At 39.1% G+C, this 21795-nt stretch overlaps 1 protein-coding gene across 7 annotated transcripts in view; it reads right to left on the bottom strand.

Annotated features, from left to right (window-relative positions):
* The window catches only part of rapgef6 (Rap guanine nucleotide exchange factor (GEF) 6), a 92489-nt gene that overhangs the window by 24747 nt on the left and 45947 nt on the right, over positions 1–21795 (bottom strand). For all 7 annotated transcript variants that reach the window (XR_003052962.1, XM_025065812.1, XM_008332209.3 and 4 more), the window contains 8 exons: positions 9584–9715; positions 5924–6104; positions 5000–5136; positions 4431–4589; positions 2904–3056; positions 1497–1661; positions 816–923; positions 491–694 (listed from right to left, as the gene is read on the bottom strand). Coding sequence is in view for 6 of the 7 variants with exons in the window: in XM_025065812.1 (XP_024921580.1) it covers positions 491–694; positions 816–923; positions 1497–1661; positions 2904–3056; positions 4431–4589; positions 5000–5136; positions 5924–6104; positions 9584–9715 (1239 nt within the window). In the remaining variant the exon portion in view is untranslated. The remainder of the gene's footprint in view (positions 1–490; positions 695–815; positions 924–1496; positions 1662–2903; positions 3057–4430; positions 4590–4999; positions 5137–5923; positions 6105–9583; positions 9716–21795) is intronic.

The following is a 21795-nucleotide window of genomic DNA, read 5'->3' as shown; positions in this document are numbered from 1 at the left end:
ATGGCGTTCCGAACAACCGGTCTATTTAGAAACTTGGCAGGTGGACGGACGAGATCTTTACAGCTTTAACAGGCTTTATGGAGTGCAACAATATACTATTGTCTTTTCTAAATTTTGGGCATTATTTTAAAACAGCTACATCGAATGCAGAAGGAGTCGGTTTTTTTTTTATCTTATTTTTAAGAATTAGGTCCATCTTTGAGGAAGCTCCTTCTGTGTCTTGTTCCTTTTTTCATTTCCTAATGAACATCATCATAATCCTGCTTGTGTAAGATTCCACTTAAATCTACAAAAACAAATAGAGGAAATCAGCATGATGATGAACGTAAAGTTCTACTTTATACTAGTTTTGAATGGGAATTTAGGTAAAGCATATTAATAATGAGTTTCTTTCAGAGCTGATATCCTTAATCTTAATATAAAGAAGTAGACATTTGCCATTTCTGTTCTGCACTCAATGGTGGTAATAAAAGGAGTGCTACTATCGAACCTGATCTCCCCGCTTGAGCCCAGTCTCTGCTGCTTTGCTGCCTTCCTCCACTGACTCCACAAAGATGCCGAATCCTCTTTCGCTGCCTCCCTGAATGCTGAAGTAGAGCGGCGACTCCCTGGACGCTTTCTGCAGCGTGATCTGTCGCCACTTAGCTTTGGCTGCACAGGCTATATTCAGCAGCCGCAAGTGGCCCTTCATTTTCTGAATGTGTGAGGGAAAAAGAGGAAGGTTTGTGTGCAAATTTCAGAGCGTGAAACAGCAAACTCACAAATGCGGCCGAGCTCGATCTAAACATAGAGAGTAACGTGTGCTGCGCGCGTACCGCCACTTCGAGAAGCTTCTCGAAGTCTTCCAGGAAGCGTGTCATGGCCGGGTCACCCTCGAAGTCGTTGAAGTGGTTGTTGACCCACAGCAGCACTATTCTTGTTACCTGTCGTGTGACGAGAGAGTTTTAATTAGCGGAACCGCACGTTGTGTTACAGCCCGGCGGACATTCAGCACTTTAGTAATGCCTCGCTCGAGAAAGTATCAACGACAGTCGCTGCTGAAGTGTTGGATTCTCCAAAGGTCAGAGTAGAACGTGATGCATCAATCAATCTACTGTCTTCCAGCATTTAATCTGCTCCTTTTTAAAATCTTTTGTAACTACCCCTGTTTGGTATTAGGATTCCTCTTTAATTGAAGCTGAAAAATTGTGGAGTGAATGAACAGCACATGAAGACGATATCGACAACACAGAACTAATCTTAGGTTAATGCAGTTATGGACAATGGGCGTGTCAGACTGACAAATCGACACAGCGCTCACACAAGAACGGCTGAGCTGGCTGAACTGGTATTGATCGGGATATTGACCAGCACCACAGCATGGGAATTTACATGAACATGCATTAATACAAACTACACAGGTAAGTCCTGGGGCACATAGTGTTTGAAGTGGACTAAAACTGCAGCAATGGGTAAACATTTTCACTTCTCGTTGCATTATTTCCAATGACACGCACCGTGTCCCGCAGGCTGTCCACTTGGAACCACTCCAGCAGCTTCTTGCCGACCTCCATGGGACTTGACAGGAAGGTTCTGTAGGTCAGAAGGAAGTCCTCGATGTAGGTGGGGTCAACGACCGATGGCTCTTCCACCAGGTGCATGATCAGACGCTCCGGGGTTCCCTAGAGTCAAAAAAAAAATTAACAATATGCACACATGGGGATAGAAAACAACATATGGTGTACACTCTTACACATGTAAGACAGCTGAACTGACACAAGGGGAAACATGTTGTTCATGTGTTTGCATGCATACATTAACACTCTAAAGGTTTATTCAGGTTTTGTGAATATTATTATCACCAGGGCAGAGGTTTCTGGGGGAAACAATTCATTCAGGGAACAGAAACCACAAAAGCGCGCACTCTGGTCTAACTGAAAAAAGAACAACAAAGGCCAAAGCAGAAACGGAAACGCTAACACTTGTGCGAATTGACTCATCTCCACTGCATGTGTTCGGAGCCGGCAGCTTCCCTCGGATTGGCAGCCAAAAGAATCATTCAGGCCCATTATCTGATCGATACCTGGCTGCCTCAGGAGGCTGGAGTACAGGATCTAAAGGCCTTGGAGCACACTCCATTGTATGGTACAAGAAAATGCTGTGGCAAACACTTAGGTGCTAACAGTGGCTCGTAACTATGGGGCCGGGACACAATAGGAGCTGCATGAATGGTTTTTTAATGATTCTGCTTGTGGAGGAATGGGAGTTTATACAATGAAAAAAAGGGAAGGGTTGAGGACTGGGATTGGATGAAATGATAAATCAACATTTATCACATATACTGATATATATATATATGGGAATGATGACATATATATCAACTATGTGAAACACGACATCAACTTCGATGATGATTTGTTTCATTTTAATATACAGTATATGTTGACTTGTAATGACCAGCAGGTGTTATACGTTGTTGTTTATTCATATGTAAAAAAAAATAATAATAATATTCGGGTTTTTACAAATTGCCAGTGAGCTCCCCCTACGTTCCAAAAAAAATATTTATATATAATTTTTTTGCAAAGCTATTATCAAAGCTATTATTAACTGGTAACAAAAGTGAAGAATTCCTGCAAAATAAACCAACTCAACAACTCAATCAGCAGAGGTAGAAAGTGAAAGAATCTGGATTTGGACTTTTATTTTCTTATTAGTTCAAGATTCAGATCCTAGTCGTAGTATTTAAACCCTTCTACTATGAAACTAATCACATGGCCCTTGGATATGATCCTCTTCTTATTGTCTTTCACTGACCTTTTGAAATCCTATAATCTTCAAACAAACACTTCTCCTGAGCAAAACGTTTCTCCCTCTAGTTCCACAAAATAAATAAAACAATAACATTTTTTTAATCCACTGACCTTGATGACAATATGTCCTTTCCGTGTCCCACTGCGGTCGAGCTCCCGGTGCTCCTTCACCATCACTATCTCCCCCTCCTCCTCCACCTTGTGCATGTTCTTCTCCACATGGTTAAGAATCCTCCAGTAGTCCTCCTGGGCGATGCAGACGAACTGGTCGAGGACGACATGGGGACAACGGGTGAACTTGTAGTAGAGCAAAATATTGCTCTGCACCACATTCGGAAACTCAAACAACAGCACGGATGAAACATGACGGCTTGTGGAGAGAGGCATGGAAAGTAGCGATGCCTGCCGTTCCAAAAACACCAACTTCTCAAAAAGGATTAAGGTACGGTCAGGGTCTGTGGTTCTTCAAAATCCCTTCATCGTGTCATTTGGCAAAAGACAACTCTTTGACGCGGGAGTTAACCCGACTTCCTTGTAAAGAAAAAGTGCAAATGCATGACTTTTAGCTTCTCTGCAGCTTCTGTCCTGTCACTTCTCCTTGTCATCTACTGTGCTTCTCTTAAATAACACAGCAGCACTACCTCACTCACTTCCTGTGTATCTTAAGACAGGAAATATTGTGTTGGGGAACTGGGCAGTGTGGACAGAGATGACAGTGATCTTGAGCACGCACTCATCTTCTTTTAAACACTGTTGCCTCACAATCTATCTATTTGTAATTTATCAGAATAAGAGTCAGAAATAATGTATTGATCCCCAGCAGGAAATTGTTGGTGTTGCAGCTGCTGCTCCCGTCAGAGCATTTATGAAAGAGCAAGAATATGAGCGTATAATAAACAGTAAGAGACAAAATTATTTTTTAAAATACAAAAAAGTAACGATAACACAGGAAAAGATAAAACCTGTGCGGCCTGGTTTATAGTGCTTGACCAAAGTACTGAACAAAAGTACTTTAAAAAATGTAAGAAAGTAACAAATATATAGAAACAGGAATATTGCCTAAAAAAAAGTAAAAATAAAAACAATTAAGAAAAAATAACAAGAACAACAATAATAATAATAATAATAATGACCAGATAAAAATGGCTTAACTATGGTATTAATTTCAGACTTAACTCTACAGTAACCGTTATCCCAAAAATGTCCATTCACAAACATAGACGCAAAATAGTGTTTTAACTAAAATAACAACTACATATAATAACTTCAGTCGTTGTTGTCTGAAATACAGGATAGTTCAATCTATCCAAGTTGCTTAAAAGCAGGTTTTACAAAATAAACTTTTTGTACAAAAGGAACGTCTACCGTTTTGTAAGTAAATCTGTGAATCATGTTGTGCTAAAATTCAGCAGTTCAAGTCTGGGCAAAAGTAAGTGATAATGGTAAAGAAAAAAAAACAAAATGTAATGATAAAACTAATACTGACTTGAGGAGTAAAATCTGTCTTGTCCTAAGTTTTAAAAGTTTAACAACACGATACTGTACACATTTCTTCCTAAAATCATATAATGTCTGTTGGAAATTAGCTTCCTATAACCCAACGCCTGAACATTTACTGCTGTTATGTTGTGACTTTACCTGACAGTCATCGCCTTTGGTGCGAACCTCTCCGTTCATGTACTGTTTGTCCAGGGACGGTGAGATCCCAAAGCTGTTGCCCATACAGAGCACCTCCACTCGTCCTTCTTGGTGGCTAATTTCGACCGCGCCATTCAGGATGACGTACCAGAGGTCCAGCTGCCAACAGACGATCGCAGGTGAAACATTTGTCACTAGACGTCTTCATTTGGACAAAAACCAGTGCTGTCCATGCATACATTGTACATGCATGTTTTTCAACACCTTTTTCCATATACTAGAGTTTTTTCCCTCTAAATTTTTTTTTAAATACATTTTTAAAATAAAAAAAAATGTAAATTTTTCTCTCTCTCATTTGTTTGTGTAATTGAACAATTGAAGACGAAACACAATCTTATAAAGATAAGTTAAGTTAATAATTTATAAATCAATTTCTGTTATTGGAAAAATAAGGAGTTAATCAGTTAATATGAAATTTCATAATCTTTTCCAACCTCGGTCTTACCGTCAACAGCAGCAGGATTTAAAAACAAAACTGCAGTAACTCAACATTTCCGTGCGTTACTTACCTCTTGTTTGTCATGCAGTATGACTGTACCCGCCTGCTCCACCACTTCAAACACCATGACACTACACAGGTCTCTCCGCACAGACATGGTCATGTTGGCAAACGCTGGTAGCTGATGCATAAACTCCAGAAGTTGCTCTGTTTGGCACAAAAGTACAGACCGGGGAAGAAGAAAGAAAGTAAAGAAATTTAGAAAGTGGCAAGGAAAGCAAAATGAAAAGTACTTTTTAAAGCAGTTATAAACATTAACTGATTTGTCTAAACCAAATCACTGTAATCTATCTATCCATCTATGTATCTCTCTATCTATCTATCATCCATCTATCCATCCATCTATCGATCCATACATCCATCCATCCATCCATAAAATGAGAGCATACATTTTTGCCATCATCTGACCCAGTCCTTCAAACAATATGACATGAGGAAAGAATGTTGAATACAGCGCAAGAGTTTTATATATTTTTTTCTTTTTATAAAACGTCATAGCCTTTAAACATCCAGTTGGCTCACAGAAAGCCAAGATTCCGATGTGGTCACCTTCTCTCCCTGAGCCTTACCAGTCCTGCTAATGAGGTTGTCTCTTTAATTGCATGTTTAATAAGACTATATGTGGAGTGACTCTATTTAGAGAGCACTTTGTGAGAGCGACATTTGTGTATTTCCCCTGTGCGTGCTTACTGAATGACGGCTTGTGTCAGTGAATGATGGATCTCATTAACAAAGAGAACCAAAATAGAAACCGTGAGTGCAGAGGTCCACGCAGGAAAAATGGGAAATGTGAATTCCTGCAAAAACTCCGCTTCGAACGAGGCTTCATTGAGTGATTGAGGAGCGAAACCATTTACAATTTAAGAGCGCAGTTAAACTCAAGTACGTAATGAAGGGTGGGGTTGATTATAAGGTGGGCAAGGCAGAGACTGACCGATGTCGTCATCGTTCCGGTCGACCGGGTCTTTTTCCAGACACTCTCTGACGAGATCCCGGCCCAGGAGAGTGTCTGCGGCTCTCTCCAGATCCTCATCTTCCTCCTCCTCTTCCTCGCTGTCCACAGCAGCTTCTGGAAGTCCAGACAGGTCCACGTCTCCCAGCTCGCTCTCTGTGGCCTGAGACAAAGACAATGCAGGGATTTACAGTAACAGTAACAGAAGTGTATGAAGAACAAAGTAATATAAAAATAAAAAGTCATGTTTGGCCTTTTATTTCACTGTAAAGATTTTGCTTATGTGAATATTTAAGTGGGGACGTTTTTCTTTCTGACACAGCCTTTATAATCTTTCATTAAAGTGATAATGAACTTGGATTTAACACAAGCACTTAAAAGAAGAACAATTAAAAAGGTCATTCAAATGGCGTTGTACAGTTTGAACTATTGAACAGTTTAATTGATGGCAGTAAAGTATGGTCAGGATGACGTTGAAGTTATAGACGTGGATTAAACTGCTGTTTTGTTGTGTTCCATATTAAAGGCATGAATCACGCTGTCACCGTGGGAAACAAGTGTGACGCCTGAGATACTTCACATCAACAGTTGTGTGTGTTTGTGTGTGTGTGCGGAGGACTTAAGGGAGATTGTAGTTAGTGTGATATCAACATGTGTTGGGTGTAAACTTAAGATAAGATAAAATAGATTGTATTTTATTTAGAGTAATTATTCCTAAATGTTTGTATAAATATATTTGCTATCGTCATTTTAGGCAAACAGATTACACCTCTGTTGATCTGTTTCATTTTTAATGTATTTATTTTGATTCCTATAAATCAAGGTCTGTGTATCTGAGGCACCAAGTCACAAAACTACAAATTATCATGAACTATATAAATAACTCCGAAAACAAAAAAGAGTGCAAGACTCAGAGCTGTCACATGCCTTTTTCTTCACTTCCTGTGAGTATATCAAGGTTGTGTTCAACTAAACAAGCACAGGATTTATACTGATTAATTAAAACAGTGACTGAACTGAAATTAGTACAACATTATATTCCTTTAATTGGTGGTGAGTCATGGGATTTTTTTTATTTTTAAATGCTAAACCTAGTATTCCGAAAGCAAACTTGGAGGGAAAAAACACAAATATTCTCAATATAAGATGCCTAAACTATGCAATATATATATATAAGTATATATATACATATATATATATACATATATACATATATATATACATATATACATATATGTATATATATATATATATATATATATATAAACACATGATGCATTTTTGTTCAAGGTAAAGTTGTATAAAGGAAAGCTAAGTATTCAACCTGAATCTACTTAACATGCTGTACTCTGGGACATTAGGTACTAAATGTACTAACACTTCTGTCATGGTGAAGAAGTACTTTGATGCCCCCTTTTTGATGTATAGCCTTAGGTTTTTTAAATAAACTTAAAGAGTCTCTTAGTTATTTTCAGCAAATATATTGAAATATATTTCAGGTTTTCTTTAAACACAGTGGTTGCTCCGCTTTTGCCGTTTACATTTAATTTGCCTCAAGAAATGAAAAGAGATGAGCCTGGAAAAAAACGGGGGGGAAAAAAACTTCCCAAGTAAAAATGTCAACTGTAAGTGATTGATGTGAAGTATTTATTCCCTTTTCTTCACCAGACTGAAGAAAAAAACCCATAATAAATTACGCACAACAATCCATTAATTAAATGAACAAGACACTGCAAAGATGCAGGCACTGTGGGAGATGTGAAGAGAGTAAACTTATTTAAGCAACAAATACACAAACAAAGTGTCTTATTTATATTTAAGCAGGTTTATATTCTACGAAATTATTTTAATGCTACTAGATGGTTTTTATGTACTGAGATATTACAAAAAAAAAACCCCAGATAAATGACAGATCTTTAGGATGCTGTTTCAGGTTTAGACCAACTATGTAAAAAAAAAAAAAGTCTAGCTCTCACTATATAAACATAAGGTGCTATTTTTACGCATGTAAAAATAGTGCGGTTTGTAAAAGGTATAAATAAAATGGCTTTTTTTGAAAATCAGTTTCAGTACTTATTGTCTCCATTTTTATATCTGTTCATTTTGTTACTATCCAGACAGAGCCGGAGTAGGGGGCACCAGTTAGGACTGCAAGTTATTACTGCAGTATTATTTATTTTATTTATTGTTGGAATTGTGCTATTCTGAGGGGCAATAGCATCACCCCCTTCAGAACCGACTCTGGTGATGTACATCCAATAAACCAACATCAAACAAATAGCAAAAGTGAAAAGGAACTTTTTACCACTTCGTAAGAGAAAGTTTCATATAAGCAACACGAGATGCTGTAAAATCTGTGCAGACGCCAGGCCTTGAGTTTCTGGACTTGTCGGAATGTGGATGCACTGAAAAAGTGGCGACAGCAGAGGTTCAATGCGGGGGCAATAACACATCACAATGGCCTCAATCTGACCAACTGCCACTAAAATATCTTTTATTCCTCTCATAAAGCCAGTTCACTGACAATACAGGATGTGTGCACTGTATTGTAAATCCCCCCCGGTCGCACAGAAGAAGTTCATCTAAGAGGACTCGGCTTCAAGAATGGAAAAAAAGTCAAACAAAAGTTCGGAGTGAGAATGAGAGAGCGAGAGAAGAAGAAGCCGGCTTAAAAAAAATGTGCAGAGAAGTCAGAACCCCAGTGAGCGCAGGGTCATCTTCAAGACCAGTGTAAACAAACCCACCGCCAGGTCAGGGACGAGCTAATGGGATCAGAGCCATGTGGTAAAAATCTCATCTCAGGATGAAAAGATCAGGTCCCTGTTCTAAATGTCTGACCCCGTGTGAACTGACTTACATTCACACCTTTAAGCACTCAAGGACAAGCTGAGAAGACAACAGAGACAAGTTCGTGTCCAAGTGTAGAATGAAGTGAGATGGTGAAAAATAAGGTTGTGTAAGGATGCTCGGTAATGATTATAGTCCAACAACAACAACGAGTTAAGGATGCTCGGTAATGATTATAGTCCACCAACAACAACAACAACAAGTAAAAAAAAGGTGTGAAATATTAACATCTAAATTATGATTTTTGTATTTCTCCTCCAGCAATATACAGGAGAAAAAAAAAGTTGATTTTCCACAAGTAATTGAGATTAATCCACAGCTACAGCTGATAGTGATTAATCTGATAATATTTTTAATTATTTACCAGCTCCACAGCTACCTTGTGATTAATCTGATAACATTTTTACTTATTTACCAGGCCTAATTCGTTAGATTTTTATATGAAAGTTGTCATAATTCATTTCATTTCATTCTTGTATTAATACCATTCCTATAAATAACGATCCTTATATATAAAATAATATCCTTAGTTTGCCCATGCCTGTACTAAATGAAAGTGTTAAAATAAGATACATTTCCAGCTACCTTTATTTCAAAACACCAACTAAAATATTGATGAACTTTCCTGGCAAGTCATCAGGATGCTAAATACATAACTGGACGGCAGAGAGAGCGCTGAAGGTCATAGGGGGCAGAGTGTTGACGCAGACAGATCCAAACTTACTACGCTTTACACATTTATACCAATGCCGTCGTCTTTGGACGACTGAGCTAAAAATGCTTCTCATCTCTCACCTGATATATATCTGAGAGGCTGCTGCTCCCTGAGTCGCTTGCGATGCTGCATCCAGACTGGCTGGGAGGCACGTGCATCACCTGCTGGTGGGCGTGGTCCGTTAGGTGCATCTTATTGAGGTCGGCAGGAAGCTGCTCAGACAGGAAGGAAGAGGTAGAAAAACAAGAAGAGACATGTAAATTAGCTGAAGAGGATATGGGGTTCAACAGAGGTAAACATACAAACTGACTCACATAAACAGAGTTGTTTCATTAGTCTGAAAGCCACGGCTGGTTTGGCACTGTTTCACACATCTTAATCCCGATTAATTAACATGATGAGGACGGAGAGCGAAAAGACACTTTTTCGAGAGACTGGGTTGATAAATGACGGTTTTGTTGTCGTCATGCAATATTCAAGTCAGCCGTCGGACAAAGAAGTATCAACAGTGCTTTCCTATTATAGACCTGTTCTAGTGTAGCATGAACCCAGCCCATTCAATTTTCCATTGCTATGTCACGGAAACGCCACGTATCAGCTTTATGATACTGTGTGTTCAGAGTTTATAATTGCATATTTAAATGTACAAAAAAAAACCCCATATATCTTCATTAAAAAAAAAAGTCTCAACACAAGCTATTCATTCAAGGTTATATGTACATAAAAAGAGCTTGGTTTCACAGACTAAAATTATAAAAAAAAAAATTCTGCTCTAATTAAAAATGACTAATTCTATGATGTCTTTCAATTACTGTTGTTTCTGTGCAACACTTTGGCCAACTGTGATTTTTAAAGTTGAGTTGAGAAGAGTAATCTCTCTGTTTATCGCACTGTATGTCTAATGTATATTTAATGTGCATAAATCCCACCTAGATTTATGCACATTCATTATGTTTTTATCAGTAGGATAAAGAAAAGCGCTGCAGTCAAAACACACCCCTGTGTCTGTAAACATGAAGTGGAAGAATTATAACAATAAATGGACCTTGAAACTGAGAGAGTAGTTACTGCAATGAGCCGGAGTAATTTATTTACTCTAGATTTATTTTATGAATAAAGCAACAAATTCCAAAAAAATACTGACATCAAGTATAAGGATAATGTCAAAGATTCCAAAAAAGAAACTCATGGATCAGTTTGAGACCTTTGCTCTACTCTGTGCTGCAGTGAGCCACAGACAAACACTCAATAATTCCAATGTTAGATAGATGGATAGATAGAGAATGAATGGAAAGAAATAGAAGAGCGAAAGAGAGAGCGTGGTCTGATTATATACAGTATTTGCGGTCAATGAAATAAATAAGCGTGAAATGAAACTATCGCACAGCAAATTTATGAGCGTTGGCAAAAGACCCACAATTATATTGAGTCAAACGCGATGAACGTGGCTGCACCTGAACCTGGTGTTTCAGTGAACTAGGTTGAGGGCAGACAGGAACTGAACAGCTGTGGTGGTCTCATGGCATTTATTGACACTCTTGACTAATCCTGCACTAATCCCCACTTTTCCCTTCTCCCAGTAGGCCGAACCGAGATGTGTGTGTGAGAGTGAGAAAGAGAGCGAGAGAGGTTGATGGGGGTCTTTCTCACCCCTCATACATTATGAATGAGAGTTATGGGATTAAATATAAATGTGCAATATATCTCCCACTTTATGGTTCTGTCATGTCAAAGAACTGCCACAATCACAGGAGGATTATGCAGGAGGTAAACGTTATTTGCCACACAGATGAACTCCACTGAGCCACACAAAGTCAACACCAGTGTAATAAGCTCTTAAAGAACAGCAGATACGGGCTGTTGACTATGTGACGCTTTTAATTAAAATTAAAAAAACATATTATTTATTAATAAGCACCCGTGAGGTAGAGTGCAGTTTGCTGGGCTAATTAAAACCACGGGCGATTTTCCGGCTTTAACAAAATCAATATCCTGGTCGCTTGCGTGAATTGAAAGGGACCAGTAGAGTGGAGAAGTCACTGTTACTGTCAGTTTCTGCCCCGTATGAGTGCAGCTACTTGTAACAGAAGATGAAAAAAAAAATGAAAAAAAGAAAAGAAAAACCAAGCTGGTACCAATCCAAGCTGGCATCAGGCCCACAGCGTTCGTATCATTTGACCAAAAGCTGCGCAGACCAGTCACAACAAATTAGGCCAGTGTTTTACATTTTCCCTTCTTCAATAAAACCTCACCATATTCCACTCCCTGCCTCCAAATATAAACATGACATTAGATGTCAGTCCGAGTGCTTGGTTCCACCCACAGTATTTACCCACTGATAAAATGGGCAATAAATACAAGACAGGTCACTTGGGAAGACGTAAGGGAGAAAATCCATTCTTCTGAATTGCTAAAGTACTAGAATAAAACTTCCTTGTACCTTATTAGTCTGGAATTATGTGGTAAGGAGTCCCTGCAGGGGCCACATCATCAAAGTGCAGCAAAAGCAGTGTAATCGGGGTACAGTATGCGATTTGTACAGGTATGACAAAATAATACTGCTCTACAAACGTGACTAACAACAGAGCTCTCCCTGAGGTTCTCAAGTGAACAAAACTACTACTACTACTAAGTGTCATGACCAGTCATATAGAAAGAGGAAATAGACACCAAGAAAAGAGATGTGAAAAAATTGTTAAAAAAAAAAAAAAAATTTCGATAAAGCAGCAATGGAGAAAATTACAAATCCAAAAACCGGTACGCCAAACCACGACATTAGCAAACAGAGAATCTAAAAAGCCTGGGAAATATAAAGTAGATAATGCAAAACTAAAAAAAAATAATATATATATATAGGCTAAGTAAAGAACAAATTAGTGTGTTCTAGTTTTGATTTTTTTTTTAACGAATGACAAAAATAAAATAAAATAAAGGAATCCCAGTACAACACAGTTTTGACAGACACATGCGTAAAGTTTTAACTTAACAGCATTAATACCAGAACATTTTCAATAAAAGCTCATATACGGCAAATATATAATATATGTAAAAAATATAAAATATATGTACTACATGTATATATATTTTCTTTTTTAACATAAAAATGTGTTGTTATACATGATCATACACCCCACAGCTAAGTAACTACAGACCAGTTTGACATGAGCGTACTGTAGTCAGCCTGTAGATGTCAGCACTGACAAACAGCCCATGTGCAGTCAACCTGTACAGATGTCTATTATACTTGAAATATACATGAAAACTTAATGGATTTTAACACAGGTCTTTACCAGGGTGCCTTAGCAGATTAGAGCAGACCCATTAAGGACCATTTAGGCTCGCTTCAGTGATTGGAATTTGATGCAGGCAGCTATAGGTAGCCAGTCGGGCTTCTGTTGTTTTTGTTGAGTTAGTAGTACCCATAGGCAGGAAGGAGGGAGGAATGTATGTAGTAGGACTGCTACATGTCTGTAAGGCACGTGGCGGGATTGTTAGATGTTGCTGATAAGTAGATTCTCCGACGATTTGTTATTAAAGAAGCAGAAAGTTAGGCTAAAGACCTACACAATTTGTGACACCAAAAAAAAACTACTTCCAACGTTAGTATCATCTTGATGCCAGAAAAGATAGGTTACCAAGTGCAGGGCTCAAAACGTAGCTATTTACACTTGTGTTTGCTTTAAACTGCTGTCGCTAACGTGTCGAGTTAGAGCCCTGACCACATCGTTACCCTGAAACCACACAAGTGCGCTGTAGGCAGCAGCCGCTCACCTCTGCACAGAGACTCAACAATGCAGCTGCACCAGAGATGCATCTATTTGGCATTTGATGTGATCTGAACTTTAAGGCTGTTTCATTACTTCAAGACACACTGACTCTTTGGGTTGACTCCGTGTTATTATCTGCGTCTAGACATTGTTGTTTTCAGTTATTATTTCATCCACTCTAGCAGATCTGACTCATTTCTACGACACCGTTTTCATCATTTGTTGAAGATGTTCTTCACTACAATAAAGACTCTCATTTTAAAGGCAGTCTGACTCATTTCTACGACACCGTTTTCGTCATTTGTTGAAGATGTTCTTCACTGCAATAAAGACTCTCATTTTATATGGACAGATGAGGTGTTTATAACTCATCCTATATTTAGTTCAACAGAAATCTGTCATTGGCGAAAAAGCTCAGCTCACTTTCTGTTCCACCGGCTACTATGTTAACTATTTCTTTCCAATATTATATTTTAAAACCTTTAAAACTATGTTTTTATGCATTACCTAATTTGGCGACATTGACTGTAGGCACCTTCAATATACAGGCTCCTATATATTTTATTTATTTATTTTTTTTTATTATCATTCTGTAATACACCTTAGGCTTTGTGATTCGAGCCTGCACGCAACTATGTCGTCTTCTGTACTGGATACTCTACAGAAGATGGAATTAAGAAACTGCAGACAGATGGAGCCGGAGACCCCCGAGACCAGATGTGATTGTTCGAGAAAGAGAGAGGGAGGAAGTCAAAAGGAGAGTCAAAAGGAGGCTACAGAGGGGTATCAGTGAACAATGCAGAGGGAAGAAAGGAAGCACACAATGAGGTACAACAGTGAATGGAGGGAAAGAAAGGTAAAAGGACGGGAACAGATGAAGTCACAAATATTCAGGAATCTACTTCTACCTCAGTACATTCAACCAGGTCTTTAACTCCGTGGGACTGTGTGTAGGCGCGGGGGAAAAAAGAAGAATGAGACTGAGAGAGTCTGTTTGGTTTACCAGCTGAGCAAGGAGGAATGTAATGAATTGAATTTGGAATTAGAGTTGACAAGTGCACAGGCAGGGATGGCACAGCAGAAGAGCAGGAGGTGGCGCTCTCTAAAACACAATAGGAGTAGATGAGAAGTTCACACCGAGAAGACCGCAGACGCGCACAACATGCATTTTTCTCTCTCAAATTTTCATTTTGATGAATAATAAAGAACAAGGGTGAAATGAGGACAGTGAAATCAAATCTTATATTGAAATATAGATGCATATATTGGAGTACTACAGAGGTTGATTTTTCTTTATCTGGGATTGTTTTGATCTCGGGAGGATATATTATCAGTATTCCAGTGAGAAATGGCAATATGACTTGAAGAGCTTTTTCAGAGTTTTCAAAATCGTCAGTTCCACCTGCACTAATAACAAATCCTCTTCTTCACTCATATAAATCGGTTGGACGCCAACAGTAAGACAATGTCTGTATTCCAACAATGCCTCCATTCTGCATAGTAACACCGTTCCCTAAAAAAACATCTCTCTGAGACACATTTTAATCTAAGTTGGAAGGTGGGAACAAATCCACGCTGTGATTTGGCAGAAGGAGGCTCAGGAGATACGGGATCCAACAATTATTGGCAAGCAAGATCGTAGACTGAACAGACTTGGCATCTACACCGGATAAAGAGCCAATAATTGCACAATTCACACAACGCTGTGCTGCTATTAGGACAGGCAGGATGCTATATAGTAAGGTCACCAGAAACGGGCCAAAGGTCAGTGACCTTTGGGTGGTGACGATAGATACAATCCAGACATGGAAACCATCAGGGAGAAAATAAAGTGCAGATAAATGGAACAGAATTGAGACCAAGAAGATGGTGTTTAACCATTTTTTAAAACTTAGAAAATTATTATTCAGCCATTAGGAACTGTATCATTTCCTACTCTTTGTCATACTGAGTATCTGCGGTATTTCCAGTCCTCCAAACATTGTTTTATAATTTACAGACAATCGGGATTGCAATTACAAGCTATGACTTCATTTTCTGAAGTGCGTTGCCATGAAACAAGTGAATCTGACTTCGTCCTTATCAGCAAGATCCAGGTTTAACTCCATGACGCCTCACTGGAAAATAAGTATTTTTTTGCTACATACTGCATTGTATTTTGCTTTGTTTTGTTAACATTGAAAAAGAACTGTAAGTAACAGCCTTCTACTGGCGGCCTTCTCATTCATTCCAGATGGTATTCAGCATCATTCATTCTTTAAGAAGGACACACAGAGAAGAAGGTAATTAGGGTGGGCCAGCGCCCCACAGAGTCAAGTGTTCCTCTCTGGATGACTGACGGTACTACAGCCAAGCTTCAATGAAAATTCCTCCCAGGTGGCATCAAGAGAGGATGTCCTGCACGTGTCCGTCAGATACTCCACAAAGTCATATCCCAGCTGCTGCAGAACTTTCTCCTCTAATTATTTTAACATAATGATAAGGGAGATTTCAGGGTGAGAAGGTAAATCATTTTTCCCTCTCTTGCGGTAACGAGCTCCTCAAATCGATTATTTTTACTAAGTAATGAAAAAAAAAGTATTTTACTGACAGGCCATCTTTTTTTTTAATACATTTATCTTATTATTGATTCATATTTTTACTGTAATATCCTTTCAGGATTTTGCTTCCTGCAACTGCTAACCCAAATGATTGAGTACAGTTGCCCAACTGCAGATTTGCGAGTGCATAAAGTACTTAAATTTAAATCATTCACATCTTACAAGAAGATTTGAATGTTGACAGTGAAGCGAAATATTACTATTTTAGAGTCTGAGGTCGAGGGTTATTTTTTGTTTATTTTCTTTATCTACAGTGAAGAGATTTTTTTTAAGCTCCTACTTATGTGCCACGTCTTGGGGGATTACTCTCAAGTCACAGTTCCTGCTCTCACGTTCCTTAACAGGCACGCATTTTTTGTTTTGTTTTTAACATGCAAACTAAAACAACATATATTATCCCTAACCTTCAATGGTGCACTGTGGTTTTAAAGCGAAGGATATTATTTGTCTGTGTTGCGCACAAATTGAATTTTTTTATTTTTTTATTTGTGGAATCTGAAATTGAATCCTTGTTTACTTCTAACCTCCTTAGTGTGTTTTTATGTTACAGGAAGCTGCAAGGCCTCTTTGTCTGGGTCCTAAAGGAAGGTGCGCCATGGTCTGCCGGATACAGGAGGGAGGGTTCAACACTTGGCTTTTTAACTAACACACACACACACACGTTCAACTAGGCTCTGTTAACAGATGCTTCCTGCCTTGCAGCCCAAACGCTACTACTTGACATAGCCACACATGCTCTGCTTTCCTGGCACCCCTACTGGTTGACCCTGGGCCTGGGCGCAGGGGGAGCCCCACCCTGTGGTTCTGCTCCGGGTGCTTGTTCATTTTGGATTTTGTTCCTCTCGGCCGCTGAACTCTGTCCAGTCCAGACAGAACATAACTCCACACCTCTGGAAAACACAGGAAATTAACTCTGTGTCCTGGCTGATATAAAGCCGACACCAAACATCCTCCTTCATCACTTTAATATTTCACCTATCGACACAAAAGGAAGTCAGAACAACAATCCAGGAGAGTATTGTCTCGCTGGTCTAGAGTCATAATTAAAAGTGAAACACTGCAGCGGGGAAATCTCACCATGACTGCCTACAGAAGTGCATCTGCTTCCAGAATCTGTTTTACATACCTAAATATTCAGTGTGACATTTCTGCACGAAAAAATAAAATTTCAGTGTGACATTTCTGCACGAAAAAAAAAATGGTTTCTAAAAAAAAGGTTTCTAATATAACCTATGAGGAGATGAAATACATTTAACCTCCGTTATGAAAGGCCGAGACTGACCTCAATATGGAAATCGGATCGGTTTACACTAGAGGCTGTTTTTAATGAGATGTGCGATTATTTTTCCTTTTTGAATCCCCGCCTTATAGCCAGGAATTAACTTTCATTTCAATAAAGGGGAACGGGGGGAGGGGGGTGTATGGGTCAATAGCAGTGAGATAATGGGATCAAGTGAAAGTGAAGGGGTCGGAGGCAGTGGGTGGCTGACATATCGTGTACGTCCATATATGCGTGGGGCAGGGGGCGTGGTTCATAACTGACAAGTGGGTGGAGCTTGCGTGTATAAAGCAATGGTAATGTATGTAAATGTACTACATCGGTGTACTTCATTGGTTCACTGCAGCATGCAGGCTTCTCTGTGTTGAGTTTTAAACACGTTTTTACACAATTTGGAAAAAATATATAATATATCATAAATATATGAATGTAGTAAACAACAATGTATTTGTGAATTGAGATTTTACTCTCTTTAGGACGGTGCACCATTGACAACAGCACAAATAGATGGACTTAAACTGCCGAGCTGATAAAACTGATTAAAAGCATATTATTGGATAAATATGTAAAATAATCCAGAGCAACAAAAGTAACATTTTGTTGCTCTGTGTTGTTCTAGATGTGATGTGCGTCTGTTCTGTGTTCCAGATCATTTTTCACACTCACTAAGGGATTTAATGGTTCATAGAAAATGCACACGGATAAGAAAAACTAAAAGGAACAGCATGTGTTTTTGTTTAGAGTACACAGTAATTTACGACTAACAGGGGGCGAGTTGGGTATTGCCCGGCCTAATGCAACGCATATCGATCTTTATCACCCCTACTTCCTGACTATATGATATCCTGGCCCTCCCCCAGCATGCTAAAAGCCCTTTCTCATTTTTTTCTCTAATGTTGCAGTGGCAACAATGGAGTGTTTCAACCTCCACCCCTCAGATCCCTTCGGCCCCGTAGGGCCATATTACCTTGACACTCTGCGCGACTTGTATCACTTCATCTACCAGCCGGTCTGTGGGTCTAAGGTCAGACTAGAAGGGCCAAGGCCATTGTTAGGAGGCAATGACATTACATCGCCTGGCAAAGGTCATGATCTCAGTTCAAAAGAAAACATGTTAAATCAACATATTCGCGCTGCCTACCAGCAACGGGGCAATTATCTACTGTTATTTAAATGGTACTTGCTGTTTTCGTCTGGTGATACAGAGGATCGCTGAATGCCTTTCAATGACTTACAACAAATACAGCGCTCCTATTTAATACTGAGGAGTTACTTCTATTATTTTTTTTATGAAGTGACTAACACTTAGCGCTCCTATTTAATACTGAGGAGTTATTTCTATTATTTTTTTATGAAGTGACTAACACTTCCACCACAAAATATTTATACATTTTGCCAGTTGTTCAGTTTGTATTTTCATTTTAACACATGACGCAACTATAAAAATCTCACTGCAATCAAGTGTCAAACGTTGTTTCTATTTTTGTGGTTACAAATGTATGTTCCAAAACCCAGCCTGAAAAAAAAAAATTAGAAGGGTATGTTATAGCCTTTTGTATTGCATTAGCAAGTCAAAAAATAAATAAATAAATAAATAAATAAGGTTACTTTTCTAGCTTAGATGCTGGATTTTTGATACATTTTAAAAAGATACACAAAGTACTGTAGCATGCTTGTATCTAATAGAGCTGATTTACACCATCGGAGCATGAAACAAAAGCGCTGAGAAAAGAGGTCAATGAAATACTCCAACAGTAATCATCTCATTCAATTCAAGTAGCCATCTATACCGTCTGACTGAATGATGAATGAATGGCAGGCCACTAAATGAAACTTAATTTGGCTTCTTACATGCAAATCTGATGACACCTAATTACAGATTCAAGTACTAGAGAGCGTATTCATTTATGTTGAATTCCCAACCCCCCTATCGACATCAACTGTACAAAAAGACCTCCTTAGAAAAGCCACTTGTTAACTAAGGATCAGCGTGATCAAGTACGAGTTTCTGCTCAGTTCTTCTTTGAATGGGGCCAACCATTCATTAAAACTGCATGTCACACCGTTTGCCACCCCATCTGTCCGTCCCGCCCTCACCCTACCTGCCCTGGCACTACATCCATCACACAATGGCAGCCTTGCCTACCAATGAAAGCACAGTCTCATTATTATTCAACACAGCATGGGTGCACATGAAGTGATTATGCCAAAGTTCAGCAAAGTCCATTGATCGCTTATGGTAAGCCGAGGGAGGAGCTGGGATCAACCTGAGCCTGGATCTGCTGGATCTTTGCCATTAACCTCTGCAGATCATAACATCTTCCTGTCATTTGACTTAAGTGCCTTTTTTTTTACAGCAGTACCCTTTTTCCCCCCGAGCAAAACCTAACATATTTGAAAATGTTGTTGACCTTCTAACCCAGGCGTGGGCAAACTTTTTGACTCGCAGGCCACAATTGGTCCTAAAATTTGACAGGGGACCCGGGTCAGGAGCAGATTGATGGAGCGTTGGTGTAAACTAAGATAAATTACATAAAGGCTAAAATGCTAAAATGCTTTTAGCCCTCTCTACGCCATCTATAGGGACACTGTGGGCATTGCAGGGAAAAGGCAGACATATAATCACAATACAAACCAATTATATAATTTGGATAAATTTGGCGGGCTGGATTACAAAGCTGAACGGGCCGCATCCGGCCCCCGGGCCTTAGTTTGCCCATGCCTGTTCTAACCGATATTCCATAAAGTCACTGTTAAGATTATTTTTGTTATGTGAATGAATTGATAAGCTTAGCAAAGAAAAGTGTGAATTACTGAACTACACATCTCAGTTTAATTATATTTAAGGAAGCGCATCAAATTCCATGGAATTGGGGTTTGTAGGTTAGCACTTGCACGGAGTTTATAAATACCGCGGTCTTGCGTTGTGTACCTAAAGGACCTAATTTCAAGTGCAAGATTGCACTTTACTAAAAAAAAGTCAAATAACAAAGGAGTGAACAGCGAGGACAAAAACCAATGCCATCTGCAAGGGTAGTTAGCAACGGGCGGGTTGTTGTGAGGATGCACGTGGTTTACGAAGAAGTTGATGTGAATTATTAGATATGAAGCAGCAGCCGAGTGAAGATAATACCCTGCAGAGCAGCAGGAACAGCAGCAGCATGATCCAGGCATCATCATCATCATCATCATCAACAACAGGCTGCATTATTGGTGTTTGAATAATAGATGTAGAGAAGCCAGAGCCCAACTGAGAAGATTAGATGTTGTAGAAATGAAGTTAGGGTCGGAAGAATCTATTTCTGAAACAGTTGACAAAAGGAAGGAAAGAGGAAGACAGGCAAAGTGACAGGTGGTACAAATATGGAAGGAAAGCAAAAAAAAAAAAAAAAAAGGAAGTTTAGAAATAGAAAACGAGGCCCACAAAGGGATTGGGAAGGGTCAGTGAGGTCAGCTGCGAAACAGTTTGACAAGTCTTTTAGCAGAGGGGAGATGTGAGGTTGTAATGTGTTCTGTTGTGTTGGTAAGCGCGAGACATGATTTAAAGGGACAGTTCTTTTTTTTTCTTCTTTTTTTTTTAAGCGAGACATTTTTGAAGGCAATTTTCAGGAGAGCGTTAATCTTTTAAGCCTCGTGTTTTGGGAGATGTAAATACATTTAGAATGTAGAATCTATATTTCACCGTTTGTTATCTGACGCCAGCTGCACAATCAATATTTCAATGTCCATTAAGGGATGTCAAATGTTACACCAACTAAGTAAGAATTCACTGAAAAAAAGAACTCCAGAACAGAAAGTGTGGAAAAGGCAGCTGAATGGTGAAGAAAAAAGCAAAAAATTGTATTCTTAGATTCTTGTATCTCAGAGCTACTTATTTGGCTTAAAAAAGTAAACATTCCAGCTGAAACCACTGCACTGGTGATGAACACTTTCACCTGTCTGTTTAGTTTGGTGAGTTTCGATCTCCAAACAAACATTCAAAGGGAAATATCTTGGTCATATTTAGATCTGTTCTGCCTCAGTGAAAGGCCGAACAAGTCCATAAAGAAATATTTTGGTTCAATCGCACATTATCGCGTTGACTGACATTTCTAGTTTTAGCAGAGGGCCGAGCAGCCAAAACCAAAGACACAACACGCTGAGAGATTAATTGGTTGCTATTCTCGGAGAAAGAATGACAATCCTTGTGTGGAACAAAAAAAAAAAATCACCGCTTCAGAAGTTTTTCCACTTACTCACTGATGTCTCTCTTTTCCATGTTTTCCATCTGTTTCAAACTCGGTCAAAACTCTCCTCATATATTTTCCCTCTCACGTCCTTCACTCCGCAACGTCTCAGTGAATTAGTTCAACCAAACCATTCCAGAGGATTCAAATCCCTCCGCAGACCACCCTGACTCTCTCCTCGGTCTACCGTCTCTTTCCACTAACGTGACGGCAGTGTTTTTTAATTGCTACTGTACCTACAGACACAGCGGGCATCGCCTGATAGGTGGAGAAGGAGAACTTAATTAACCTTTCTTAAAGGTGGCCCTCATCGTGGGCACCAACCAATTACCGGCGGAGTTCAAATAGACGACACCGGATGGAACCTCAGACACTTTTGCAGATGAATGAGAGTAATGAAGCAGGGATGTTACGGCAACA

Source organism: Cynoglossus semilaevis, chromosome 19 (genome assembly GCF_000523025.1).
Source record: "Cynoglossus semilaevis isolate Cse_v1.0 chromosome 19, Cse_v1.0, whole genome shotgun sequence".
NCBI classification, from domain to species: Eukaryota; Metazoa; Chordata; class Actinopteri; order Pleuronectiformes; family Cynoglossidae; genus Cynoglossus; species Cynoglossus semilaevis.
The sequence above is the reverse complement of the archived record's forward strand: the minus strand, read 5'-3'. Positions and strand labels throughout refer to the sequence as shown.